Source organism: Miniopterus natalensis, chromosome 7, assembly GCF_054644295.1.
Source record: "Miniopterus natalensis isolate mMinNat1 chromosome 7, mMinNat1.hap1, whole genome shotgun sequence".
Lineage (NCBI taxonomy): Eukaryota > Metazoa > Chordata > Mammalia > Chiroptera > Miniopteridae > Miniopterus > Miniopterus natalensis.
In genome coordinates this window covers 14,636,482-14,660,598 of record NC_142087.1, presented here as the reverse complement: position 1 = coordinate 14,660,598, position 24,117 = coordinate 14,636,482, and the positions used below count along the sequence as shown (strand labels likewise).

At 49.1% G+C, this 24,117-nt stretch overlaps 1 protein-coding gene and 1 long non-coding RNA gene across 2 annotated transcripts; both read left to right on the top strand.

The window, feature by feature from the left end:
- The first annotated feature begins 14,028 nt into the window (after positions 1–14,028).
- On the top strand, positions 14,029–16,776 carry LOC107527757 (uncharacterized). The gene is made up of 3 exons (XR_015714807.1): positions 14,029–14,239; positions 14,544–14,694; positions 14,902–16,776. It is a non-coding gene; the product is annotated as an uncharacterized LOC107527757 (long non-coding RNA).
- Positions 16,777–18,460: 1,684 nt separating this feature from the next.
- Positions 18,461–23,540, top strand: COX4I2 (cytochrome c oxidase subunit 4I2). The gene is made up of 4 exons (XM_016200583.2): positions 18,461–18,542; positions 19,876–20,040; positions 20,833–20,964; positions 23,391–23,540. The coding sequence occupies exons 1-4, from the start codon at positions 18,461–18,463 to the stop codon at positions 23,525–23,527; spliced, it is 516 nt and encodes a 171-aa protein (XP_016056069.1). The 3' UTR covers positions 23,528–23,540.
- Positions 23,541–24,117: the final 577 nt, after the last annotated feature.

Below are 24,117 nucleotides of genomic sequence, written 5' to 3'. Positions count from 1 at the left end.
GCTGCCAGAGGGACAGGTGGTGAGTCAAGGCCAGGCCAGGGTGCGGGAGCCTCTTTCCGGGAAAGGGAAAGGAAGGGAAGAGAGGAAACCAGAAGGCCTGGAGGCTCGCAAGGGGCGGGGGCACCCTTATCTTCCCAGCACTGCCCTCGCTGGAGCTTCCTGTCTCAACTCTTGCAAAATCTTTTTCCCAGTGCTGCTCACAACAGGGGCACCCAGGGCTGGTACAGGGTTGCATCAGGGCCTTGTGCAAGGGGTGGCTGGGGGCCAGGGTAGGGGGATGGGGTGTTGGAAGGGTGGTGGCTGGGGCCAAGAGGGGACAAGGGATGGCAGATTCAGGTTTTAGGCCCTGTGTCACTTCCGACTGGTCACTTGCTGCACTGCCCTGACCCTTAGCATTCTCAGCTTTAAAACAGGTATTACAGTCACTTTTTTGAGGTTTCAGTGGCATCATTCTAATGCCATCCACTCAAGCCCCAGGCCAGGCCATTGTCATGTCTACCTGGAAAACTGTTCCAGCCCCAATTGGCTCCTTCTACAAATAGTTATAAAGCTTCCTCGAGCGGGAGCTAACAATTTAAAATTTAGCCGTCTTGGAACTTATGTTCTAGCAGAAGACAGTAAATAAATATTCATATGTATGATCAGAGGTGGATTTACCCTGAAATTACTGAAGCTTAAACTTTAGGTCTTATCTGGAAAGAATCCTAGCAATGTGTTTATGGTTTTTTGGTCTGTGTTCATGTAAAATTTGCAAAATGCTGTGCCTAGATTGCAACAATCTAGACTTCAAAAACCTAGATTCTTCACTTTATATACAGAGCGGGTGCAGCAGGATCCAAGCTTGAAGGCAAGGCTGCGGGAGGCGCAGCAGAGTCCTGGCTCCGGCTGCTGCTCGGTTCCTCAGCGTGGGACTCGGATCTTTAGGCGGCCGGGGGAGGTGGGAGGATCAGAGAGCCGCGGAGCTCGCGAGCGCACCAGCAAACCGCGCCACGCCCACTCTGGCCTTCCTCCGGGCGCTGGCGCCCCCTCCTGGGAAGATTCGGAAGTGCGCTGGCGCGCGAGAGAAGTGAGGCCTGGTCCCCCGCGGCAGACGAACACTGGTGCCTTGTCGGCCTCTAGCGGAATATTTGGGAACTGCACCCAGATATGAACTCCCTGGGAGAGCGTTTTCTCTTTGGTATGTGTGTTTATGTGCATGTACACAGCAGGCGACGAATTCGGACACCCCCACCCTCAGCTTGGCTCTGATGAGTGCCTTAACTACTCTTGCCCCCACTCGCCCGTCCTTTCTTCTTTCTTGGACAGCCCCCCTCGAAGAAACCATTACATCATCCATAAGGAAGATCTTGGCCAAATTCTTGAATTTTTTTTCAACTTGTGAAATATATACATAGAGTAGATATTACTAATGTATACAATTTAAAGGTAATAATAAAATGAACATTTAAGCATCAGCCATCCTGCTTAAGGAATAGAATATTACTTCTTTTGAAGCCCCATGTGCCCCTCTGGATGTCCTTGAAAGATGTCCCCACTATTCAACTTTGTGTCAATCAATAGTGTGTTCTTTTTTTGTCTTTTCCACGTATGTACCAGTATGTATCCCTAAGTACATTATTGCTTAATTTTACCTGGTTTTGCCTTTTACAGAAATAGAATCATACTGTGTATAATTTTCTCTCTTGCTTTTCTCATGCAATATGAATTACATAAAAAACATCAATATTGATGTGTGTAGCCTTAGTTCACTCATTTCCACTGCTGTATAGTATTCCACAATGTAATTTATTTACCCAACCTCCTACTGATGGAGTTTGGGTTGTTTTATGGCTTTTTCTATTATCAACGGTGCTGCTCTGAATGTCATACATGTTTCTTGGTGAACATGTGTGAGGAGGAATGTGACACTGCATCACAGGGCATGTACAGTTTCAATGCTACTAGGTTGGACTGGAGTCTATTTTGATTAAATTGAAGAGTCAGAGCTGGGGGCTCCCTTACATACCACTTAACCCAACACACTCATTGTAGAGATAAGAAAAGGAAAACCCAGACAGGTTAAGTGACTTGTCCAGGGTCCCTCAGCCTTGGCCTCCTGAGCTGAGGTCATAGCCTAGAAAGTAGTCTTGGGGGTGGGAAATGAGAACATACAGTATTCTCTTCCCATTTTGAGAATTAACAAGACTATTTTACCTTTAAAATTGCCTTCAAGGCTGGTTTTAGAATTTTGGACTAGGTAGAAATACAAAAAGCAACCACTTAAGGAAAAACTCAGGAAAGTAAATAATAGAGAGCAGATTGGGATGAAAAGTCAAATTTGAAAAACAACCAGTGTAACAGTGGGGAGGTTCCTGGTAAACTTTCTTCCTGTATCTTCTCACTTTGACCCTGAACTAGGAGACTGCACAGTTGACATGGCAGCAAAAACTCCAATAGAGCCCGGCCGGTGTGGCTCAATGGTTGAGCATCGACCTATGATCCAGGAGATGGCAGTTAGATTCCCAGTCAGGGCACATTCTGGGGGTGTGCAGGGGGCAGCCAACCAATGACTCATCTTTGATGTTTCTCTCTCTCTCTCTCCCTCTCTCCCCCCCTCTGAAATCAATAAAGATATATTAAAAAACAAACAAACAACAACAACAAACTCCAATAGAAAAGCCTAACATTCTGGCCAGAAAACCAGGAAAAGGGGCCCCATGAGCTGGAGAGTGTGAGGAGAAGCCTTGTTGTTTTATTTGACCTCTGCTCTCACCTGGCCCTGCCCAGGGAGGCCTGGCTGTGCTCCAGTTCCCAATCCTGCTGAGAGAAAAGGTCCAGGAGACAACCCACCCCCTCTAGGGAAGAGAACATGGGAAAGGGGCTCACACAGCACCAACAGTGTGAGAATCCCCTAACCTTTTTCTCTCTCTTCTCTTGCTGCTTTGCACGGAGGCAGGCCCATGGTGAGGAATTGTGAGACAGTGCTGGCAGTTAAAACTCTGAGAGGACGTCATATTCTGACCAGAGGACCGGGAAAAGGGGCCCTTGGGAGCCAGAGAATGCGGAGAAAATCCTGGAAAGGAGAGAGTGGGTAAAGGGAGCTCTCTAATCCTGTGTATGAACCAACACAAGTCCTGGACTCATCCCCAAGCTGTGCCTGGGTGGAACACACCCCAAGAAGGATGACAAAGGCTTTGAAAAGTATTGAACCACCACATAAACCACTGGCTCAGTCCAAGACTAACCCCAGCACCAGGCAGACCCAAACGGCATAGCAAAACTTTGAAAATAAAATGGAATTAGAATCACTGCCCACAGAAAGTGACATAGAACATGCACAGCCTGAACCTACCCAGGTTTGCCTGCTATTTAAAAAAAAAAAAAAAATTCTACAGAGCCTTTTAATAGTACCCAGAATCTCACAAGATAATATTTAAAATACCCAGGCTACAGCCTGGCTGGTGTTGCTCAGTGGTTGAGCGTCGACCCATGAACCAAGAGGTTACCAGTTTGATTCCCGGTTGGGGCACATGCTCGATTTGTGGGCACAATCCCCAGTAGGAGACATGAAGGGGGCAGCCGATCCATGTTGATGTTTCTCTCTCATCAGTTTTTTTATCTCTCTATCCCTCTCCCTCTCTCTCTAAAATAAATAAAAACATATTTTTAAAAAATATCCAGGATACAATGCAAAGTTACTCAGTAAGGAACCTCCAACCAATTCTCAAAGGAAAATCAATAGATGTCAGCCACAAAAAGATGCAGATGTTGGAATTATCAAAGACTTCAAACCAGCTGCTATATCCATCCTCCATAAAGGGAAGATAAACGCTTTAGAAATTAATGGAAAAACAGACATTCTGAGAAGACAAGTACAAATTATTTTTAAAAAGAACCAATAAAATGGGGAGGTGTTTGTCAAAAGGTACAAAGTCTCAGTAATACAAGACAAATAAGTTCTGGAGATGAACTGTAAAACAGAGGCCTAGAGTTAATATTGTATTGTATACTTAAAAGCTTGCTGAGAGGGTAGATGTTATGTAAGTGCTCTTACCACAAACGGGAAATCAATATTAAAAGCAGGATGGGGCGGGGGAAACTTTTGAAGGTGATGGATAAAGTTATGGCCTTGATTGTGGTGAGGGTTTCATGAGTGTATACTTATTTTCAAACTCATCAAGATACATGCAATAAATATTTACTGCTTTTTGTATGTCAATTGTACCTTAATAAAATGACTTTAAAAAACACTGAGTTATATTAAGAAAAAAAAGAGCCAAGTGACTAGATGAACTTTTTAAAAGAACTATAATAACTCAGATCTTAAAAAATCGCTGGATGGTTTCAGTCTCAGAGGGCAGGAGACAAAGGAAAGACTCAGTGAACCTGAACCTAGATCAATAGAAGTGATCCAGTCTAAAGAACAGAGAGCAAAAATACTTTTCAAATTGAACAGAGACTTAGGGACATATGAGACAATATCAAGTATTTAATATTCATGTCAGAGGAGTTCCTTATTGGTGCAGAGAAAAATTTTTTAATGATGGCAGAAATTTCCCCAAATTTGGTGAAAAACATAAATTTACAAATTTAATAAGCTCAGAGAACTCCAAACAGGATAAACTAAGAAACAACCATACTCAGACACCTCAAAATCAAACTTCTAAAACCAACAATAAGGCAAAAATTTTTGAAAGCAGCCAGAAAAAAAACAAAACACTTTATAAATAGGGGAACAATCATTCCAATGGCTGCAGATTTCTCATCAGAAACCATGGGGGCCTGACAATGGTGGAACAACATCTTTAAAGTGATGAAAGGAAAAGAACGGTCAACCCAGAATTCTACATCTAGCAAAAATATCCTTCAGGAATTCAAACACAATAAAGACACCATCAGTGAAGGAAACTAAGAATTTATCATGTGAGCCTGCTCTAAAGGAATGCTAAAGGAAGTTCTTTAGGCTAATGGAGTATTATCCCAGAAAGAAATTTGGAACTTTAGAAATAAAAAAGGCAACAAAAAGATAAATACATGAGTAAATATAATAGGTTATATTTATCCTATCAAGTTCTGTAAAACACATATACCTTGAAAACAAAGGTCATAACATTTCCTGGGGTATTTCAATGAATGTAGATGTAATAAATATGGCAACTATAACATAAAGAGGAGAAGGTAAAGGCATCTGTAGGTTTGTAAAGCTTCTGTGTTTTACTTGAAGTGGTAAATTATTAACACGCACCCGCTCACGTTACCCAGACTACCCTTGCTTAACAAACCCCCCCCACCCCCCATTAAGCCGAACTTATACAGTTTGAGTCCTGCCAAACCCCAAAAACAAGACTGTCCCCGATAAGCATACAGACCTAACTCTCTACCCCATTAAAATGTAATACTGTCTTCGTGATAGAATCGTATCACTTTAATGAGACAACTTTCCTTAGACAGCTATGCCTCTAGATCCGTGGCGCATTTTAATGGCCTCTACTCCAAGTCTCAGTTAATGTAGCTTAACAATTTAAAGCAAGGCACTGAAAATGCCTAGATGAGCCTATCGGGCTCCATAAACATAAAGGTTTGGTCCTGGCCCTTCTATTAGTTTTTAGTAAATTTATACATGCAAGTATCCCTGTACCAGTGAGAATGCCCTCTAAATCGACCTGCTGATAAAAAGGAGTGGGTATCAGGCACACTCTACAGTAGCCCACTACACCTTGCTCAACCACGCCCCCACGGGAAACAGTAATAAAAATTAAGCTATGAACGAAAGTTTGACTAAGTTATGCTAATTTATTATAGGGTTGGTAAATCTCGTGCCAGCCACCGCGGTCATACGATTAACCCAAATTAATAGACCTTCGGCGTAAAGCGTGTTAAAGTAAAAAAAAAATAAAGTTAAACTTCGGCTAAGCTGTAAAAAGCCCCAGCCATTGTAAAATAAACGACGAAAGTGACTTTTAAAATTCTGACTACACGACAGCTAAGACCCAAACTGGGATTAGATACCCCACTATGCTTAGCTATAAACCTTAAAAATTTTATGCAACAAAACTATTCGCCAGAGAACTACTAGCAAAAGCTTAAAACTCAAAGGACTTGGCGGTGCTTCACACCCCTCTAGAGGAGCCTGTTCTATAATCGATAAACCCCGTTAAACCTCACCAACTCTTGCCAGATCAGCCTATATACCGCCATCTCCAGCAAACCCTAAAAAGGCTAGACAGTAAGCACAATCATAAATACATAAAGACGTTAGGTCAAGGTGTAGCTTATGGGTTGGAAAGAAATGGGCTACATTCCCTATCTCAGGGCATACTTCCCAAACGAACGTACTAATGAAAATAAGTACTGAAGGCGGATTTAGTAGTAAATTAAGAACAGAGTGCTTAATTGAATTTGGCCATGAAGCACGCAGACACTGCCCGTCACCCTCCTCAAGTATACAAAATTCAACATAAGTTATACAGATAAAAAATTTACAAGAGGAGACAAGTCGTAACAAGGTAAGCGTACTGGAAAGTGCGCTTGGATAACTCAAGGCATAGCTTAAATAAAGCATCTAGTTTACACCTAGAAGATTTCATATAAAATGACTGCTTTGAACTAATCTTAGCCCATACAACACTAAATTCAATTATTCAATGCAAATAAACCAAAACATTTACTATATTCATATTAGTATAGGCGATAGAAAATTTACTACGGCGCTATAGAGAAAGTACCGCAAGGGAAGCCTGAAAGAATAATTAAAAGTAACAAACAGCAAAGCTTAATCCTTGTACCTTTTGCATAATGATTTAACTAGACTAGACTTAGCAAAAAGAATTTCAGTTAAACACCCCGAAACCAGACGAGCTACCCACGAGCAGCTTTACAGAGCAAAGTCATCTATGTGGCAAAATAGTGATGAGACCCTTGGGTAGAGGTGAAAAGCCTAACGAGCCTGGTGATAGCTGGTTGTCCAGAATAGAACTTTAGTTCTAACCTAAACTTACCTCACTAAACCAAAAATTAAAATGTAAGCTTAGGTAATAATCAAAAAGGGTACAGCCTTTTTGAAACAGGCTACAACCTTTATTAGAGAGTAAATAAATGAAAAAATCATAGTTGGCCTAAAAGCAGCCATCAATTAAGAAAGCGTTCAAGCTCAACAACAAGATGGCGGCGTAGGTAACAGCAGCACCCGCTGCCTCCCGCAACCACATCAAAATTACAACTAAAATACAGAACCACCATCACTCTGAGCCTCCTGAGATCTGGCTGAACAGAAGCCCTACAACCAGCATACTGAAGAAGCACCGAGACCGGGAGGAGCGGGCAGATCAGAGCTGAATCCCGGAGACGTGCCGCGGGCCCACACCCGGGGCCGCGGTTGAAACCCGGGAGGGAATCTCGGCGGCGGAGGTTTCCCAGAGGAGGGAGGGGTCCCAGCCCTACAGCAGGCCCCCAGCCCACGCCAGGAAGAGACGTCCCCACAACTCTGGGCTGTGAAGCCAGCAGGGACTGTCCCTGAGGGTCACAGAGGCTGTGGGAGCCCCAGCAGCTCCTCTCAAAGGGACCACACACAGACCCACCCAGACGCTCCCTCTGGGCCCAGCACCGGGCAGCAGCCTGAAAGGACCTGGGCCACTCGGGGAGGAACTAACCTGCCTGAAGTCGGGGCGAGAGGTGGAGGGGCGGCTTCCGCCCAGGCAGAAGGGCTGGCAGAGGCTGTTGCTCCTTTGGCGAGTCTTCCCCGCACACAGCCCGCAGGCAGGTGCCATATTTGAATCGCCAGCACCTGACCCACACCTTTGGCCCCGCCCCTCCCCACCTGCAGCTCATCCAGGCCATTTCTAGGGGCATTTCTATGCAAGTGGCCTCTCAAGCCTCATGCTTAGGATTTCCTAAAATCTCTCAAACAAGCAGCAGCGGGCCCCAGACAGCTTGATAAGTGGCCCCAGGCCTGGCACTAGCGGCAGCTGCATTGGCTCATAGCTTGGCCTCTCCTGGACACCTCCAAGCCCAGCAGAAGTAGCAGCCAGCTACAGTTTGCTGAGTAGCTCATGCTGGGTGGCCCTGGGCAAGGCACTGGCACAGGCTGACTTTGCACCTCCTGGGAGGCCCCAGAGACAGTGCACCTGGTGGTCAGACTCAATCATGCTGGATTACAACCCTGCCACATCCAAGAGTGACACTCAAGGGGTGCACTTGGTGAACACCAAAGCTCCACTGAAGTAAATCCTGATCCATAAGGGTGTCTCCAGCACAGCAGCTCTCTCTGGCTGTAGCTGCAGCTGGTCCTCACAGCTGATTGGCCTGGAGGTCAGTTCCTCCCAGGGACACCAACAGCAACCAAGGCTCAACTACAAGAGGACAGTGCACACAGCCCACACAGGGGAGCACCTAGAAGGCCCAGCTCAGGTAACTGGGGAGGCTGAGCCACTGGACCCTACAGGTCACCTACTACACAAAGCCACTCTACAGATTCCAGGAGACATAGCAGCTCTACCTATTATGTAGAAACAAACACCTGAAAGCAGCCAAAATGTGGAGGCAAAGAAAGATGTCACAAAGGAAAGAACAGAAGAAATCTCTAGAAGAGGAACTCAATGAAATAGATCCAAGCAAGCTAACAGATAGAGAGTTCAGAATTTTGGTTATAAGGATGTTTAAGGAGACTGTTAGGGAAATAACTGAGAAAATTGATAACATAATAAAGTACCAATTTGAAATGAAGACTACAGGAACTGAAATGAAGAATAATTTACAGGGAATCAACAGCAGAGTAGAGGACGCTGAGAATCAAATCAGCAATTTGGAACATGAGGAAACAAAAAACACCCAACCAGAAGAGCAAAAAGAAAAAAGAATCCAGAAATATGAAAATAGTATAAGGAGCCTCTGGGACAACTTCAAGAGGACCAGCATTCATATTATTGGGGTGCCAGAGAGGCAGAAAGAGACCAAGGAATTGAAAACCTATTTGAAAAAATAATTACAGAAAACTTCCCCTACCTGGGGAAAGAAATAGACTTACAAGTCCAGGAAGCACAGAGGGTCCCAAACAAGAGGAACCCAAAGAGACCCACAGCAAGACACATCATAATTAAAATGCCAAAGGTTAAAGACAAAGAGAGAATCTTAAAAGCAGCAAGAGAAAAGCAGTTACCTACCTACAAGGGAGCACCCATACAACTGTCAGCAGATTTCTCAACAGAAACTTTGCAGGCCAGAAGAGAGTGGCAAGAAATATTCAAAGTGATGAAAAACATGGAACTACAATCAAGATTGCTCTACCCAGCAAAGCTATCATTTAGAATTGAAGGTCAAATAAAGAGCTTCTCAGACAAGGAAAAGCTAAAGGAGTTCATCACCGCCAAACCGGCACTACAGGAAAAGTTGAAGGGTCTTCTTTAAGAAGCTAATGAACAAAAGAATCTGACGAACTAAATAGATCCAGAGACATTGACACATGTAACAGACAATCATATTTCAGAGGAAAGAGGGAAGGGGGGTGGAGGGTAGGAAGAGATTAACCAAAGAAGTTATATGTATAACCCATGGACACAGTTAATAACAGGGTGAAGGCCTAGGAAGGGGGTGGGAGGAAAGTGGAGGGGATCAATTGGGGGGGGGGGGAAATGGTATACCTGTAATACTCTCAACAATAAAGATACATTTAAAACGTAAAAAAAAAGTAAAGCATGTATGTTATAATCCCCAAGGAAACCACAGGCCCTAGAGAAAATTAATACCAAGATATATATAGAGAAAGCCAATAAATAAGCTAAAATGGAATACTAAGAATAATCCAAAGGAAGGCAGGAAAGAAAGATCGGGGACAGAGGAGGTAATTTTAAAAAATAATAAAATAGTAGACCTACTAAATTTTCTCTAATCAAAAGTTATATAAATGTACTAATTATTACATAAATGCATGAATTAAAGGACAGCAATTGCAGTATTAAAGTAAAAAAAAAAAGACACAATGATATTCTGCCTATGGGAAGCTCACTTTAAATACAATTTTATAGGTAAATTAAAAGAAAGATGGACAAAGATACACCATGGAACCACTAATCAAAATAAAGTTGGAGTGGCTCTATTAATAATAAGACAAAGTAGAATTCAGAATAAGAAAAATAACCAAGGATAAAGGACATTATATAATGATTAAAGGGTTAATTCACCAAGAAGACGTGATAATCTTGTTCATATGTGCTTATCAACAAAGCTCCTAAATATATAAAGCAAAAACTGACAGATCGGAAAGGAGACACAAAGTCACAATTATACTTGTGGATGTCAATGCCCCATTTTCAGTAACTGAAAAAATAGAAATTCAGCAAGGATATGAAAGACCCGAACAGCACTGTTAATCAACTTGACCTAACAGACATCTATAGAAAACTCGGCCTAACAGTAGAACAGAACACATCCTTTTCAAGTGTACATGGAACATTCACCAAACAGACCAACTAAACATTGAACAAATGTTGATAATCTAAATGATATAAAGGATGTTCTTTGATCATAGTGGAATTACATTAGAAATTAAGAACTGAAAGATATCTGGAAAACCCCCAAATACTTGGAAACTAAACATCATGTCTAAATAACCCATGGGTCAGAGAAGAAGTCTCAAGAGAAATTAGAAAACATTTTGAACTGAGTTTAAGTGAAAATACAACACATCAAAATGGAGAGACACGGCTAAAACAGAGCTAAGAGTGAATTTTATACAATTAAATGCTTATTGGAAAAGAAGACATGTTTCAAATCAATAATATAGGGTTCTACCTTCTGAAACAAGGAAAAGTAAAAACAGATGAAGCCCAAACCAGGAAGAAAGAAATAAGGAGCAGAAGTCAATGATATGGACACAGAAAAACAACGAACCCAAAAGCTCATTCTTTGAAGACATCAGTATGACCGGTCTCCTTATAAAAAGGGGAGAAAGTTGGACACAAGCATTCACAGAGGGAAGACAATGTTAAGAGACACAGGAAGAAGACAGACATTTATAAGCCAAGGAGAGAGGCCTGAAATGGATCCTTTCCTCACAGCCCCCAGAAGGAGCCAGACCTGTAGACACCTTGATTTTGAACTTCTAACTTCCAGAACTGTGAGACAATACACTTCTGTTGTTTAAGCCACCCAGGCTGTGGTATTTTGTTAAAGCAGCCCTAGCAAACTAATATAACTAATAAATGAATTTAGGAGGGTCTTAGAATATAAGGTCAATACATAAAAATAAATTGTTTTTATATAATAGCAATGAACATCTGGAAACCGAGATTTATTAAAGTACTATTTACAATAGCACCAATAAAATTTAAATAGTGAGGTATCAATCTAATAGCCTGTCTTAGTTCGTTTGGACTACTATAACAAAACACCATAAGTTAAATGACTTATAAACAACAGAAACTTATTTGTCGAAGTTCTGGAGGCTGGAGGTTCAAGATCAAGGTGCTGGAAGATTCCGTATCTCCCTGGTTCGTAGACAGCCCCATCTTCTCATTGTAACCCACATGGCAGAAGGGATGAGGGAACTCTCTGAGGTCTCTTTTTTATAAGGGTCCCAATCCCATTCATGAGGGCTCCACACTCAACCTAAGCACCTCCCAGAAGCCCCACCTCCTAATACATCACGTTGGGGATGAGGTTCAGTGTATGAATTTTGAGGGGACACAGACATTCAGTCCATTGCACAGCCAGATCCCCCTTCATCCGAGTCTGGAAGTGGAGGGACCTGAGTGAATAGCCTTGGTGTGTAGAGCATGCAGGCCAGGAAGGCTGTGAATTTCCGTGTGTGTAATTTTGGAAAATGGAAAGTGCTGGGAAGAAAACAAATCTAGACTGATTAGGGAGGGCACTGTCCCTAGGGGTCAGGGAAAGTCTTTCTGAGGAGATGATATTTGAGCTGAAATTTGAAGGACAGTGGTGAGGTCTGGGTGTCAATACCAAGCACCCTCTTTCTTGCCCAAGTTCTGAAACAACTGAGTCAAATGAGGAGTCAGGTATATTGAGATCAAAATAGCATTTGATTGCTGTTCCAGTTACTATTGCTGCACAACAAATTACCTGAAATCTTAGCATATAAAACAGCAGACTGATGCTGAGGATTCTGTGGGTCAGGAATTCAGAAAGGGCACAGCAGGGATGACTTGTCTCTGCTCCACGAGGTCTGGGTCCCCAGCTGGGAAGACTTGATGGCCAAGGGGGACTTGATGGCTAATGGCTGGGATCATCTGGAGATGTACATGTCTACAAGTTGAGGCTGGCTGTACACCTGCACCTCAGCGGGGCTGGCAGCCAGGCAGAACACCTACATATGACCTCTCCATGTGTTTGGCTTCCTCTAAGCATGGTGACTGGGTTCTAAGAATGTCCCAAGAGAATGTATAGCACTTTTATGATCTAGCTTAGGCGGTTACATAGCATCACCCTCATCATGTTCTAATTGGTCTAGATTTATTTTCTTCCCAGCAAAGGTACATCAAGGTTCTAGTGGGGTCATAGATCCCACCCCCACCCACCCCCACCCCCCATGGCAGGAAGGAGTGTCAAGGTCACATTGTAAGAAGAGCCTGTGGAATTGGAGATATTGTTGAGCCCACAATTACAGATAAATTTCCGAAATTCACATCAGGGGGAGATAGCCCCAGGTTCAAGAGCTGTCCTAGAGAAGGGCCCCCACCTATGGGCTTGGCTAGGGTCCCTCAACACCTTCCCTGTGCTCTCCTGATTTGGTGTGTGGTACAGAAAGTCCTGGAAGACCTGGAGCAGAAGCTGCAGACCCTTCCAGGTTAGTGAGGAGCCCTGGAGGTTATCTGGAAGGACCAATGCCCACCCCAGAGCTGACTTGACCCCTGCGCTGCCAGGACCCCACCGCTTCAGCCCTTTGCGAAGTTGGACTGGAGAAGAGCATTGGATTTGCAGGAGAGAGACGGGGAACCCGCGGGCTGTGACCCTGGAGGTCGCGGTTGGATTCCGGGTCAGGGCACAGCCCTGTTAGATCCCCAGTAGGGGGCGTGCAGGAGGCGGCGGTCAGTGACTCACCATCGATGTTTCTCTCTTCCTTCCTCTCTGAAATCAATAAGAACATATTTTTTAAAAATGAATGAGCATTTCTATTTTTTTTAACAAAAGAGAGACGGGAAACCGAGGCCGTGGGGGAGGCCGAGGCGTGGGGGCGGCGGTGGGGGCGAAGCCAGGAGAGGAGAGGCTGGGAAGAGACCCGCAGATGTGGGTCTCCGGCCGGCGCCGCCGCTCTGACTCCTGGGGTCGTGGGCTCGTCCTTTGTACACATCTGCCCGGCTGAGGGGGTGGTGACAAGGACCCGGCGCGGGACTGGGCGAGCTCTCACCCTCACCGCCCTCCCGCGCGTGGCGAGTCCGGGTACCCGCCGGGCCGCTCCGCCCCGCGCCCTCCCCGCGGTCAGAGCGTGAGGGCCGCCGGCCTGGGGGCGCCTTCGCCTCCTCCGCCACGAAGGGCGCCTTCTGCCGGGGGACGCCCGCCGGCACCCCGACCGGCCTCGTGGTGAGCGCGGATCCTGAGCGGGGCCGAGGGGCGGGGCCGGGCGACGGGCCGGGAGGGGCCGCGGGACGGGTTGGGGGTCCGGAGCCCGCGCCGCCAGAGGAGACCCGCCCGGCGGAACCTCGGGGGCGGGTCTGCGGCCGGGGGTCTCGAGTGACTGACAGGGCGGGCGCGGCCAAGGGCAGCGGGGGCGGGGCTCGCGGGGAGGAAAGGCGGTCGCCGTGCGGGGGCGGGGGCGGGACCGGGCTGACCGGAAGAGCAAGGCTGGGGCCAGAGCGAGGGGTGGCGAGGCCCGCCAAGGCAGGGCCCGGGTGACCGGCGGGCAAGGGGCTGGCGGGGCCGGGCGAGGGAGGAGAACCCTTCAGGGAGGGGCGGGGCCTCGGGTACCCGGCGGGACGGCGGGGGGCTGGAGCTGGGGGCGCGGGACCGACGGGCGAGCCCCGCGGGGAGGGGGCACAGCGACTGTCCGGGGGCCGCAAAGGGATGACTGGGCACTCGAGGCCGGGACGGGAAGGAGGCGACGCGGCGTGTGTACGATGGACGGGAGTGACCAGGAGGGTGGCAGGACCTCGAATAAGGACCCCCTGTGGGTGGGACGAGAGACAGCTTGGGGGCGGAGTTAAGGGCCCTGAGTGACAGCCGGTGGGCTCGGCTCCAAACAAAGCCCTGGCAGCGCAGCAAGGAATTCCCCTTCTGGCCGGACACCTCGGGCTTCGCGCATTTAGTGCCCTAGGTGAGGGCAGGGTCGCCGTTGCTGCCCGGGCTGCCACGAGCCGTACCCTCCTTTAGCCTCGTCCCCCCCTCCGAGGGCGTCTGTCCTGGCGCCAGGGCGATGCAGAGACATCAGACCCGCCCGAAGGCTTCTATCTTCCAGGCCCCCGTCCAGTCCGGCCCCAGCGATATCCAGCCCAGGGCGTCCGCTTGCCCGAGACCGCGCTACGGGGTCGTTCCCAGGGTCGGGAAGCCCGCCGTTAGAGGTTGTCCCCGTGGCAGCCCTGGTTCGGCGTCTGGTTCTGACCCGGCCCGCCTGTCCACAGCTGCAGAAGCGCTTTCTGAACGGGAACTGGGCCCTGGAGCTACGGATCTTCGCGCGAAGTTCCTCGGAGCCTGCGCTGCTGCCTGGGCGCCCTCGTGCGGCCGCTGCGGAGTCACAGCGCGCGCGGACGAGAGCGTCCGCTAGTGAGCCGGGTAGGCCTCGGGCCAGGTGCTGGCCACGCCCCCGCTCACAGGCCCCGCCCTCCGCCCAACTGGCCCCACCCCTTTCCCCACTGCGTCCTGGCCCCGCCCTTACACTGCAGTCCCCGCCCCAAGGATAAGCCTCGCCCACTCCTGCCTTTCCCTGCCCTCTATCCCTGATTGACACCCCTTCATCTCTGGCCCCGCCCCTGCACTTAGCGGCCCGGCTCCTCCAGTCCCAGACCTCCTCCAGCGGCTGGGGACAGAGGTTCGCGACGCTTCGTCCATCACCTCTTCCTACTTTCGCCTTCGGATCCTGCAGGAGGTCTAGGTCCTTCTTAGGTATCCCCTCTGGGCTGAGGGGCCCGAAGTGAATCCTGCGTGAAGCCTGAATTGGGGGGGAGGGAGGAGTCGTGCCGGCAGGATGCCGAGGCCTTGGCTGAGGTCTTTATGTCTGGGCAGAATCTCGGGGGCTCCCTGGATCTGATCAAGTGAGTGAGAGCTGGAGGGTCGCAGCGGCAGGGCCAGAGGGAGAGGGACGGATTCCTCTCACATACTGTCCCTGCTTTTCCCGCAATGTCAGCCTCATTTGCATCCCCTGCAGCCTCAGCCGGAGCCGTGAGTGGCCTGTAATGGCCAAGTCAGAGCCCCTCCCCTCTATGCCCAACAAGATTTCCAGGGAAGACTCCTGTTTCTGGCCCCAGAACCCCTGAGATACCTGCCTTAAGGGAGAGTCTGACAATTCCCAGGTCTAGGACCTCCAGACGGTGCTCCACATCGCCCCACAAGTGGTTGTTCTGCCCTGTATCAACTTTGAGCCACCCGGGGCCTGCCTCTATCCCATCCCCCTCAGCCCTGGGGGCCAGCTTCCCCAACAGCTGTTCCTTATCACAGCATTGCCCCACATCTGTGGCCTGGAGGGCCTGTGGTTCCCACAGAGGCAAGGCTGGGAAAAGGCAGGGCAGAACAGAGGTTCTCCACCCCCAAATGCCTTCCCTTGGGAGGCCCACTGAGGGATGGGGAGACTGAGGCCCAGAAATGACGCCATTTGGCCACCAGCTCCTCAGCACTAGAGCCTACATATACATCAACCACTCACTCCAGGGCAGTCAGCACCCACCTGTCCTTGGAAAACTCAGACAAGACTCAAGGGGTGCTCTCCCCAGGTTCCCTGAAGAAGAGCCTTCCCTCATACTCTTCAGGACACCCTGGTCAGCATCCAAGAAGCAAGGTGGTTGGCTCTCTCAGGGGTCTCTCAAATCTGGAATTTCCTTAGTCATGCAGAACGGGAGGCGGGGGGAGCAGATTCCAGGAGTAACCCTGGCTAGTCCTGGGAGCTGGGGGTCTTTTGGAGATTCAGGAAACTCCTACACTGCCTTCTCACAGCTTTGTGCCTGTTACTGCTAACAGGCACATACTGTTACTCCAGAATGAAGGTGGCATCCATCCTACCCACTCTGGTTTCTCTATCACCTTCCCTTGAGTCCCTGTTTTAGGCTCATCTGCCCCCTGCGGACTAAGCCTCTATCTCCAGACACTGGCTGGAGTGGGTCCCTATGGCCTCACTGGGCTACAAAAACCCTGAAGGATGGGTGGGCACACCTCATGGGCCCAGAGCTTTGAGACCTAGAAATCTCTGGTCCCAGGTCACAGCAGTGACCCACAGCTTTCACCCATCAGTCCATGGTCAGTATTCTAACAAACCCAGACCACATTTACTGAACTCATGCTCTGTTCCATTTAACCACATCACTCCCCTACTTACCTTTGGTGACCTTCTTTCTTTAAAATAAAATCTAAGACCCATTCCATGGCCTGTGAGGCCCTGCTCTGTGGTCCAACCCCACTTCTACTCTCCCCTTAGCCCAGTACGTGCTGGCCAAGATCGCCTTTCTCTGTTCTTTGAATACACCTGTGTTTTTCTGCTTCTGGGCCTTTGCACAGGCCTTTTTCTCTGCTTGGAACTGGGTTGGAAGCCCTATAAGGGGAGAGATTGTGCTTGGTTTTGTTTGGCCCTATATCTTAGACCGGTAAACAATAGATACTCAATAAGTGCCAGCTGTAATATGTCTTAATAAACAATTATTGAATAAATGTGTTTGATGTTTTTCTATTGACTTAATCTTTATAATAGTCTTGTGAGGTAGAAACTATCATTAAATCCTTTTATAGAAAAGAAAACAGGAACTCAGAGAGGTTAGGCCACATGTTGAAGGCCACACAGCTATGATTTGAACCTCAGAGGGAGGCTTTTTTCACCTCTCATTGGGTATGGGGGTGTGGGAGTGAAGTAGTACACCACATGCCAGTTCCAGATTCTAGGTAATTGTGGGCTTCCTGGAGCAGGAGGCATTGGGCCTGGGTTGAAAAGTTGGAATTAAACTTGGGTCGGCAAAGGCCCTAAGAGAGCATTTCAGGTGGAAGGAACAGCAGTGAGCAAAGGTGTGGAGGCAGGAAGATCCAGCTCCTGGGTCCATCCAGGACACACGGCCAGCTGTGTTCTAGGATGCAGTCAGCTTGGGGTCTCCAGAGGCAGGACTCCTGTGGGCGGCGAGTCACTCTGCAGTCCCTCTCTCCAGGCCGTGGCTCGGAGCCCTCAGGGAGGTGAGCTGGGCGCTCCCACGCCCCTCTGGGGCAGGACGTTCCCACGTTCCCACGCAGGGGAGGCACTGGGAAAGGCTCGGGGCGGGCCCAGGGGCTGGCGCCAGAGCTGGTCCCTCTGCAGCCCATTCTCCATTACTCACTCAGCCCTCAGCCGACCTGGGTCTCGCTCCCCCTGCAGCAGAGCTGCGAGGTAAGTGGTTGGGAGAGCCCCCACTTCTCAAGCCAGGGAGAGTGGGGCATGCGACTTGGACTCCGGCCCCATGTGGTCCCTGCCATGAAAGGGGAGACTCCTGGGTAATTATCCTCTGTCTGCATATGGGGCGCCATCTGTCCCCAAACGCAAATTACTCCTTCCCTTTCCCCATATGTGGGGCTCTCCCACCTACTTATCACTGATGGGGAGCCCTTCCTTCCCAAATGTGGGGGCCCCCTCCCACTTACCAAACATGGTATACCACTTCCTAATTATTGGGTGCCCCCCCCAGGTGTGGGGGGGCACTTTCTCTTTCCAGAAGTGGGATACCCCCATTCTCTCTCCAGATGTGTGCTCCTTTTCCTCTCTGACAGATTTCGGTTCTGTCCTCTGAAGTCCCTCCCCACCCCCATGGATGTCAGTCCCTGAGACTCCCCACCCCATGGGGGTTGGGCTCATCCTGTCCCCCTCCTCCACTAGACCAGCAGAGCAAGCTCTCCCTGCACGTAGGCAGCCAATTAGAGGGGGGAGAGGTGGGGGCCAGACCAGCTGGCAGAGACCTGGCAGACGGCCCTGTAGGGAAGGGAGGTAGCCCCAGGACCTGCTTCCTCCCTACCTGGACTCCCACCCCGTTTCCTCTGGGGGGCAAACAACCCAGGGAGGTTTCCCAACCTGACCAGGCTGAGCCCTCGGGCAGAAAGCAGGAAGGACCCAAGCCCCTAGCCCCAAACTATTCAGACCCTGCCTTAAGAATTAGGTTTCCTCCCACTTTCCAGATGGTGAATTGAGGTCCCAGGAGGGAGCTCCAAATGTCTAGGACCCCCTTCTACCCCTGGATGGATATCAGACAAAATTAGAAGGGTGACCTTGAAATTCTAGAACCCCACCGCCACCACACCTGTGAAAATTGTTTCTCTGTCTGGGCCCTAAGGAGTAGAGGCAGAGAGCAACGTGGGGGCTCATTCACAACCCCCCGCCCAGATGTTCTTTAGAGCTGCCTGGAGCTTGGTGCTGAGGAAGCGGGGACTTGGAATGCGAGGGATACACAGCCCGGGAGACACCGGTAAGACCTGGACAACCTCCTCCCTTGCCTAACTCCAAGGCAAGGGGCAGGAGTCCTTCTGCAGGCTGCCCCTGTCCCTTCCATGCGGGACCTACCCCAAAACCATTTCTCACAATCCCACTCCTGGAGCCAGGAAATGGAGCTCCTGCAACCCAAGCTTCCTCAGGGCCTGAACCCTACACTTTAGGCCCCTGAGGCCTTTGTGTCCTGAGGTGGAGGTGCTGACAGAACCTGGGACCTCCTTTCCAGACCCTGGTGTCAGTGCTAGTCAGAAGAAAGAAGCCTAAAGCAGGAAAGACTTCAGCCAGATAGCAGAAGGGCTTTTCTGATTGATTGATTGATTGATTGATTGTTGATTGATTGATTTACTGGCTTATTTATTTATAAATAAATAACATTTATTGAGCCCTTTCTATGTACCCCTAGCTGTGATAGACATTTTGTACAGATTAACACATTTAGACTTCATGACAGCAATGTGAGGTGAGGGCTGTACTATTATCACCATTTCTCAGATGAACAAACTGTGGCCCAGAGACCTAGATATTCAAAGAGCCAGGACTCCTTGCTCAAAGCAGTTCCAGTGCTATCCTGGCAAGTTCATACCAGTGCTGTTCTTGTGGGCATCTCTGATGATGATAAACAGAAGCTTTGTTGAGACTCTCCTAGTGCCCAGCCTTTTCTCCTGGACACTTACACAGAGCCCTGCGGGCTTAGCCATCAGGGAGAGCATCTAGGAAGAGAAGCCAGCAGTAAACCAACCTCTCTACCTATCAGTATAATTTACAGAGCATCTCTTGTGCACCAGTACACTGAAGCACAGTGAGGTAAAGGGGATGGGGTGGGGAGGAACTCACTTTCAAACCCACTCCGAAACTGTCCTTGATCCCTCATTAAAGGCATACGGATATTGTTTTACTGTTTGCAGAGCAGTTTCCCATCTGTCAGCTCAGGTCGATCTCATGAGCCTTTGCTCACCCACTGCCTCTGTCTGACATGCCCTCTTTACCTCGGATCTTCCCAGAGAACATGAGATTTGAAGCGGGGGCGGGGGGGGGGGGCGGCTGAATTGCAGCCCTGGCCCTGGTCCTTCTGGTTCTGTGAATTTCAGCAAGTCACTTGTTGCTCAGTTTCTTCATCTGTAAAATGGAGATAACAGCATCACCTGGCTCAGAGTGATGCGGGGTAAATGAGTCAGCTCACCTGAAGGCCTTAGAATGGCTCCTGGCACACAATAAGTGCTCAATAAATGCAGCCTTCTCTGGTAATATTATGGTTAGTGCTGGAACGTCTCAGGGGCAGCCTTAACTCAGCTCCTCCCTTGTGCCCACAGCCCACAGCAAGGGGAAGATGACCCCCTACACCAGTTACCACGCCCAGCGCTCCTACCCCATGCCAGATGAGCCCTTCTGCACGGAGCTCAGCCCTGAGCAGCAGGCCCTGAAGGAGAAGGAGAAGGGCAGCTGGACCCAGCTGAGCCCTGACGAGAAGGTGGCCTGTAGGTCTCAGAGGGGGCCTGGCTGGGAGTGTGGGCTGCGGTTGGCTTTGCAAAGAAGGGCCTGTCAGGGAGCCCCCACCCACAACAGCCAGAAACCCCCAAACACCTGAATACATACCCAAGGGCAGAAGTGCATGCATTTGTTCATTTTTTTTTATTCACTCAACTATTGTGCACAGTCTGATGCAAGACGATGCTGGGGACACAGGAGCAAATCACCTAGGTGGTTCCCGCCATCAGGGTGCTCCCAGTCCCGTGGGGGAACTGACACAAACCCAGGCAGGATATATGGCTAGGTTGAGGTGTGTTCAAGTGTCTGTGAGGACCCAAAGGAGAGAGGGTGGAGTCCTGGAGGGCCATCCAGAGGAAGGCACATTCCAGCTGGCCTTGAATGGTGAGGCGGGTGCTGCTAGGTAGTGGGAACAGCATGGGGAAAGATGGGAGCAGGAGAGCACGGAGGGATCTGGCACCACTGAGTGGTGTGAGGGACAGAGCAGGGAGAGGCAGGCGAGATGGGGTGGGGAGCAGAAGCCTGACCTTGGGGAGCAGGGGGGGATGTGTGACCCCAGGTTCTGCCCACCAGAAGTGCCCCGGGCTGACTCTAATATTTGGAGCCTTGTTACCATTTCCTGGCTATGCTTTGCATACAGTAGATGCTTGGTAAGAATGTGCTGAATGGACAGCATCTGCTGCAGGTAGGGGAAGGCTAGAGATCCCTGAGACCAAGAGCTGGCCTGAGGTCCTTGAAATGGCTGCACCTGAGGCCCTCCCCCACCCCTTACCTGCATCCAGTGTACAGGATCCAGTTCCATGAGACCTTCGCAGAGATGAATCGTCGCTCCAACGAGTGGAAGACCGTGATGGGTTGTGTCTTCTTCTTCTGTGGATTTACAGCTCTGCTGATTTGGTGGCAGCGAGTCTACGGTGAGTGGCAACATCTCACTTGGCTGCTGCGCTGGGCCATGCCCTTGTGGCCACAGCCACCAGCCGAGCTCTTATAAGGGAGCTATGCTGGTACTCATCTGAAGATTTTGAAAAGTCCCCCAAAGAGGGGGAGGGTGAAGACTCAGAGCACAGCTGCCTGAGTGGGAATGTAGGGACTCTACCTCTCGGAGCCTCAATTCCCTCATCTGTAAAATGGGAATAATAGTGCCCACATCTCAGGGCTCTTGCGAGGTTTTAATAAGAAAGAGCTGTAGGCCAGTGCCCGCACACAGTTATGAATGGTGGTGTTACTATAACACAGGATACGTGCCTAGGGCGAGGTAGGTTCGAGGGTATGTGAGGACCCCAAGGAGAGAGGGAAAGAATCCTGGAGGGCCATCCAAAGGAAGGCATATTCCAGCTGGCTGTTATTAAGTGTGAATTTTTCAGTACATTGTTTCAGCTGCTGTAACAAAGAGTCCCCGACATACAAGAGCTTAAACAAGATAAATGTTTTGTTCTTGTCACACAGAAAGGCCATGGGAAGTACGCGTGCTCCACAATGTCAGGCTTCTTGTGTCTTGTTGCTCTGCCATCCTGAACATGTAGCTTTCGTTGTGACATACACTGTGGCCACTCTGGCTCCAGCCGAAGCCTACATTCAAGTGAGGAAGAGGGGAAGGGAGGGCACAACTCCTCTTTCGGGCACACACACACACACACACACCACACACACACACACACACACACACACCACACACACACACACACACACACACACACACCACACACACACACACACACACACACACACAGGGCTTCTGCTCACCACTTCATTCTATTCGCTAGAAATGATCATGGGACCGCGTCTAGCCGCAAGGGAAGCTGGGAAATGTACACACACACACACACACACACACACACACACACACACACACACACAGGGCTTCTGCTCACCACTTCATTCTATTCGCTAGAAATGATCATGGGACCGCGTCTAGCCGCAAGGGAAGCTGGGAAATGTAGTCTTTAGCAGGGCTGTCACATACCCACTAACCATCCATTGCTAGGGTGATTCTCAAAGTGTGGTTCCTGAGCCAATAGCTTCACCTGTTAGAAATGCAAATTCTCAGCCCCGCTCTGGATCTATTGAGTCAGACACTGGAGCCCAGCAATCGGTGTTTTAACAGCCCTCCAGGTGATCCTGGTGCCCACTCAGGTTTGAGAAGACTGCTCTGGAAGAAGGGAGAGGATATTGAAGAAGAGCTGCAGTCGGTTGACTTTATGTCTAGTGGCATCACCTTGTTTCTTCTGTAAAAGTGTGATGGGAATTCCTACCTTGCATAAGAATGAAATGAGAGAGCGTTTGGGAAAAATTCTAGTCTAGCCCAATGTTTGGTACTAATAGGTACCCATAAAAATCTTTTCTTTCTTGGCCACCCATTGGGATAGAAAGTACCAGGGATGGATTTCAGGCAGGTGAGTCAGCCTCAGGGGCAGATGGACCAGGAAGTAAGATGTGAGTGGTGCTGGATGATGTGGGCCCCAGTCCTTCCCTGCTCCACATACGAAGGCACCTAAAATGCCCCATGAGTGCTTCAGCCTTTGGGTTAACTATTGTCCTCACCAGATTTTTTTTTTTAATCCTCACCTGAGGGTATGTTTTTTATTGATTTTAGAAAGAGAGGGAGAGAGAGAAACATCAATCGGCTGCTTTCTGTTCGCACCCCAACCAGGGATCGAAATCCCAAATTTTTGACTCATGGGACAACGCTCCAACCAACCAAGCAACTGGCCAGGCCTCCCCAGGTTTTTAAAGTGAACACCCCTATCCTATGTCCTACTCCCAACCCTCTTCAGGAAGTAACAGAAACTATCTCCCCCTGGACTCCTCCCAATAAGTGGGAGAAAACTTAGTAATTATAATTATAGTAGCTACCAAGTATTAGGGGCTTCATATCTGTCCCACATTATGCAAATTGTTTTATAAATAGTCTCTCATTTAATCCCCACAACCCTAGTGGATAGGACCTGATTTTGACAGGCAAGGAAACTGAGTCTCAGAGAGACAAAGTGACTTGTTCAAGGCCACCCAGCAAGAGAGTGGTGAATCTGGGATTTGGATCCAGACAGACTTCAAACCAGTGCTCCTATTACCATTGGGCCACACAGCAGGTGAAGAAAGGCTTAGGAGGGAAGGACCTTGGCCCAGTTCCCACAGCGAAGCTAAGGCAGAGTGGGGATCAGAACACTGAAGTCTGTGGAGTGAAGCTTTAGAGAGTCTAATGGGGGGGCGGACAGGGTGGAGGGAGCTCCTTCATGCAGGGCACCCTAATCCTGTCACTGGGGATCTTGGCTCAGTGGGAGAGGGCGAACCTGGTAGGGTCCCAAACTGCCCCTGTCCCTCCCCCATGCCTTCCCTGCAGTGTTCCCTGAGAAGCCCATCACCTTGACGGATGAGCGGAAGGCCCAGCAGCTCCAGCGCATCCTGGATATGAAGGGCAACCCTGTGCAAGGCCTGGCCTCCCGGTGGGACTATGAGAAGAAGGAGTGGAAGAAGTGACACTGCATCCCACATCCCAGGCTGCTCTTCCGGCAGCTCCACCCTGGCCCAGAGCCTATGGAGCACCCCTTCCCCTCTCCTTCACCCCAATAAAGCCAGCCTGCTCTCTTCTGCCTTGAATCTCAACCTCAGTCTTTACCTAACATAAAGCCTACATTATACCTAAAATTAGGCAGTATAGTAGCTGAGGGGCAAGAACAAGCCACTATCTAGGAGCTCAGAGCCCAGCTTCTCAGGGAGGGCTTCCTGGAGGAGTAGGGTCTAGGGCTGAGTCTCAAAGGGATTAGGAAAGGCAGGAAGGAGAAGGGAAAGCATTCCAGGTGGAGGAAATGGCTTGAGCAAAGAAAGGCAAGGACACTCCTTTATTCAGTCAAGTAACAAATACTTACTGAGTATCTACTGTATGCCAGGTACTTACTAACCCAGGCCTTGAGGATGCAGCAGTGAACAAGGCAGACAGTCTCTGGCGTCATGGAGGAGACATTTCTTTAGAGGGGGAGACAGAAAAGTAAATAAGTATAATATATAGTATGTGACATGGTTTTAAGTGCTATAAAGAAACAAAACAAAGCAGGATAAAGGGACAGAGT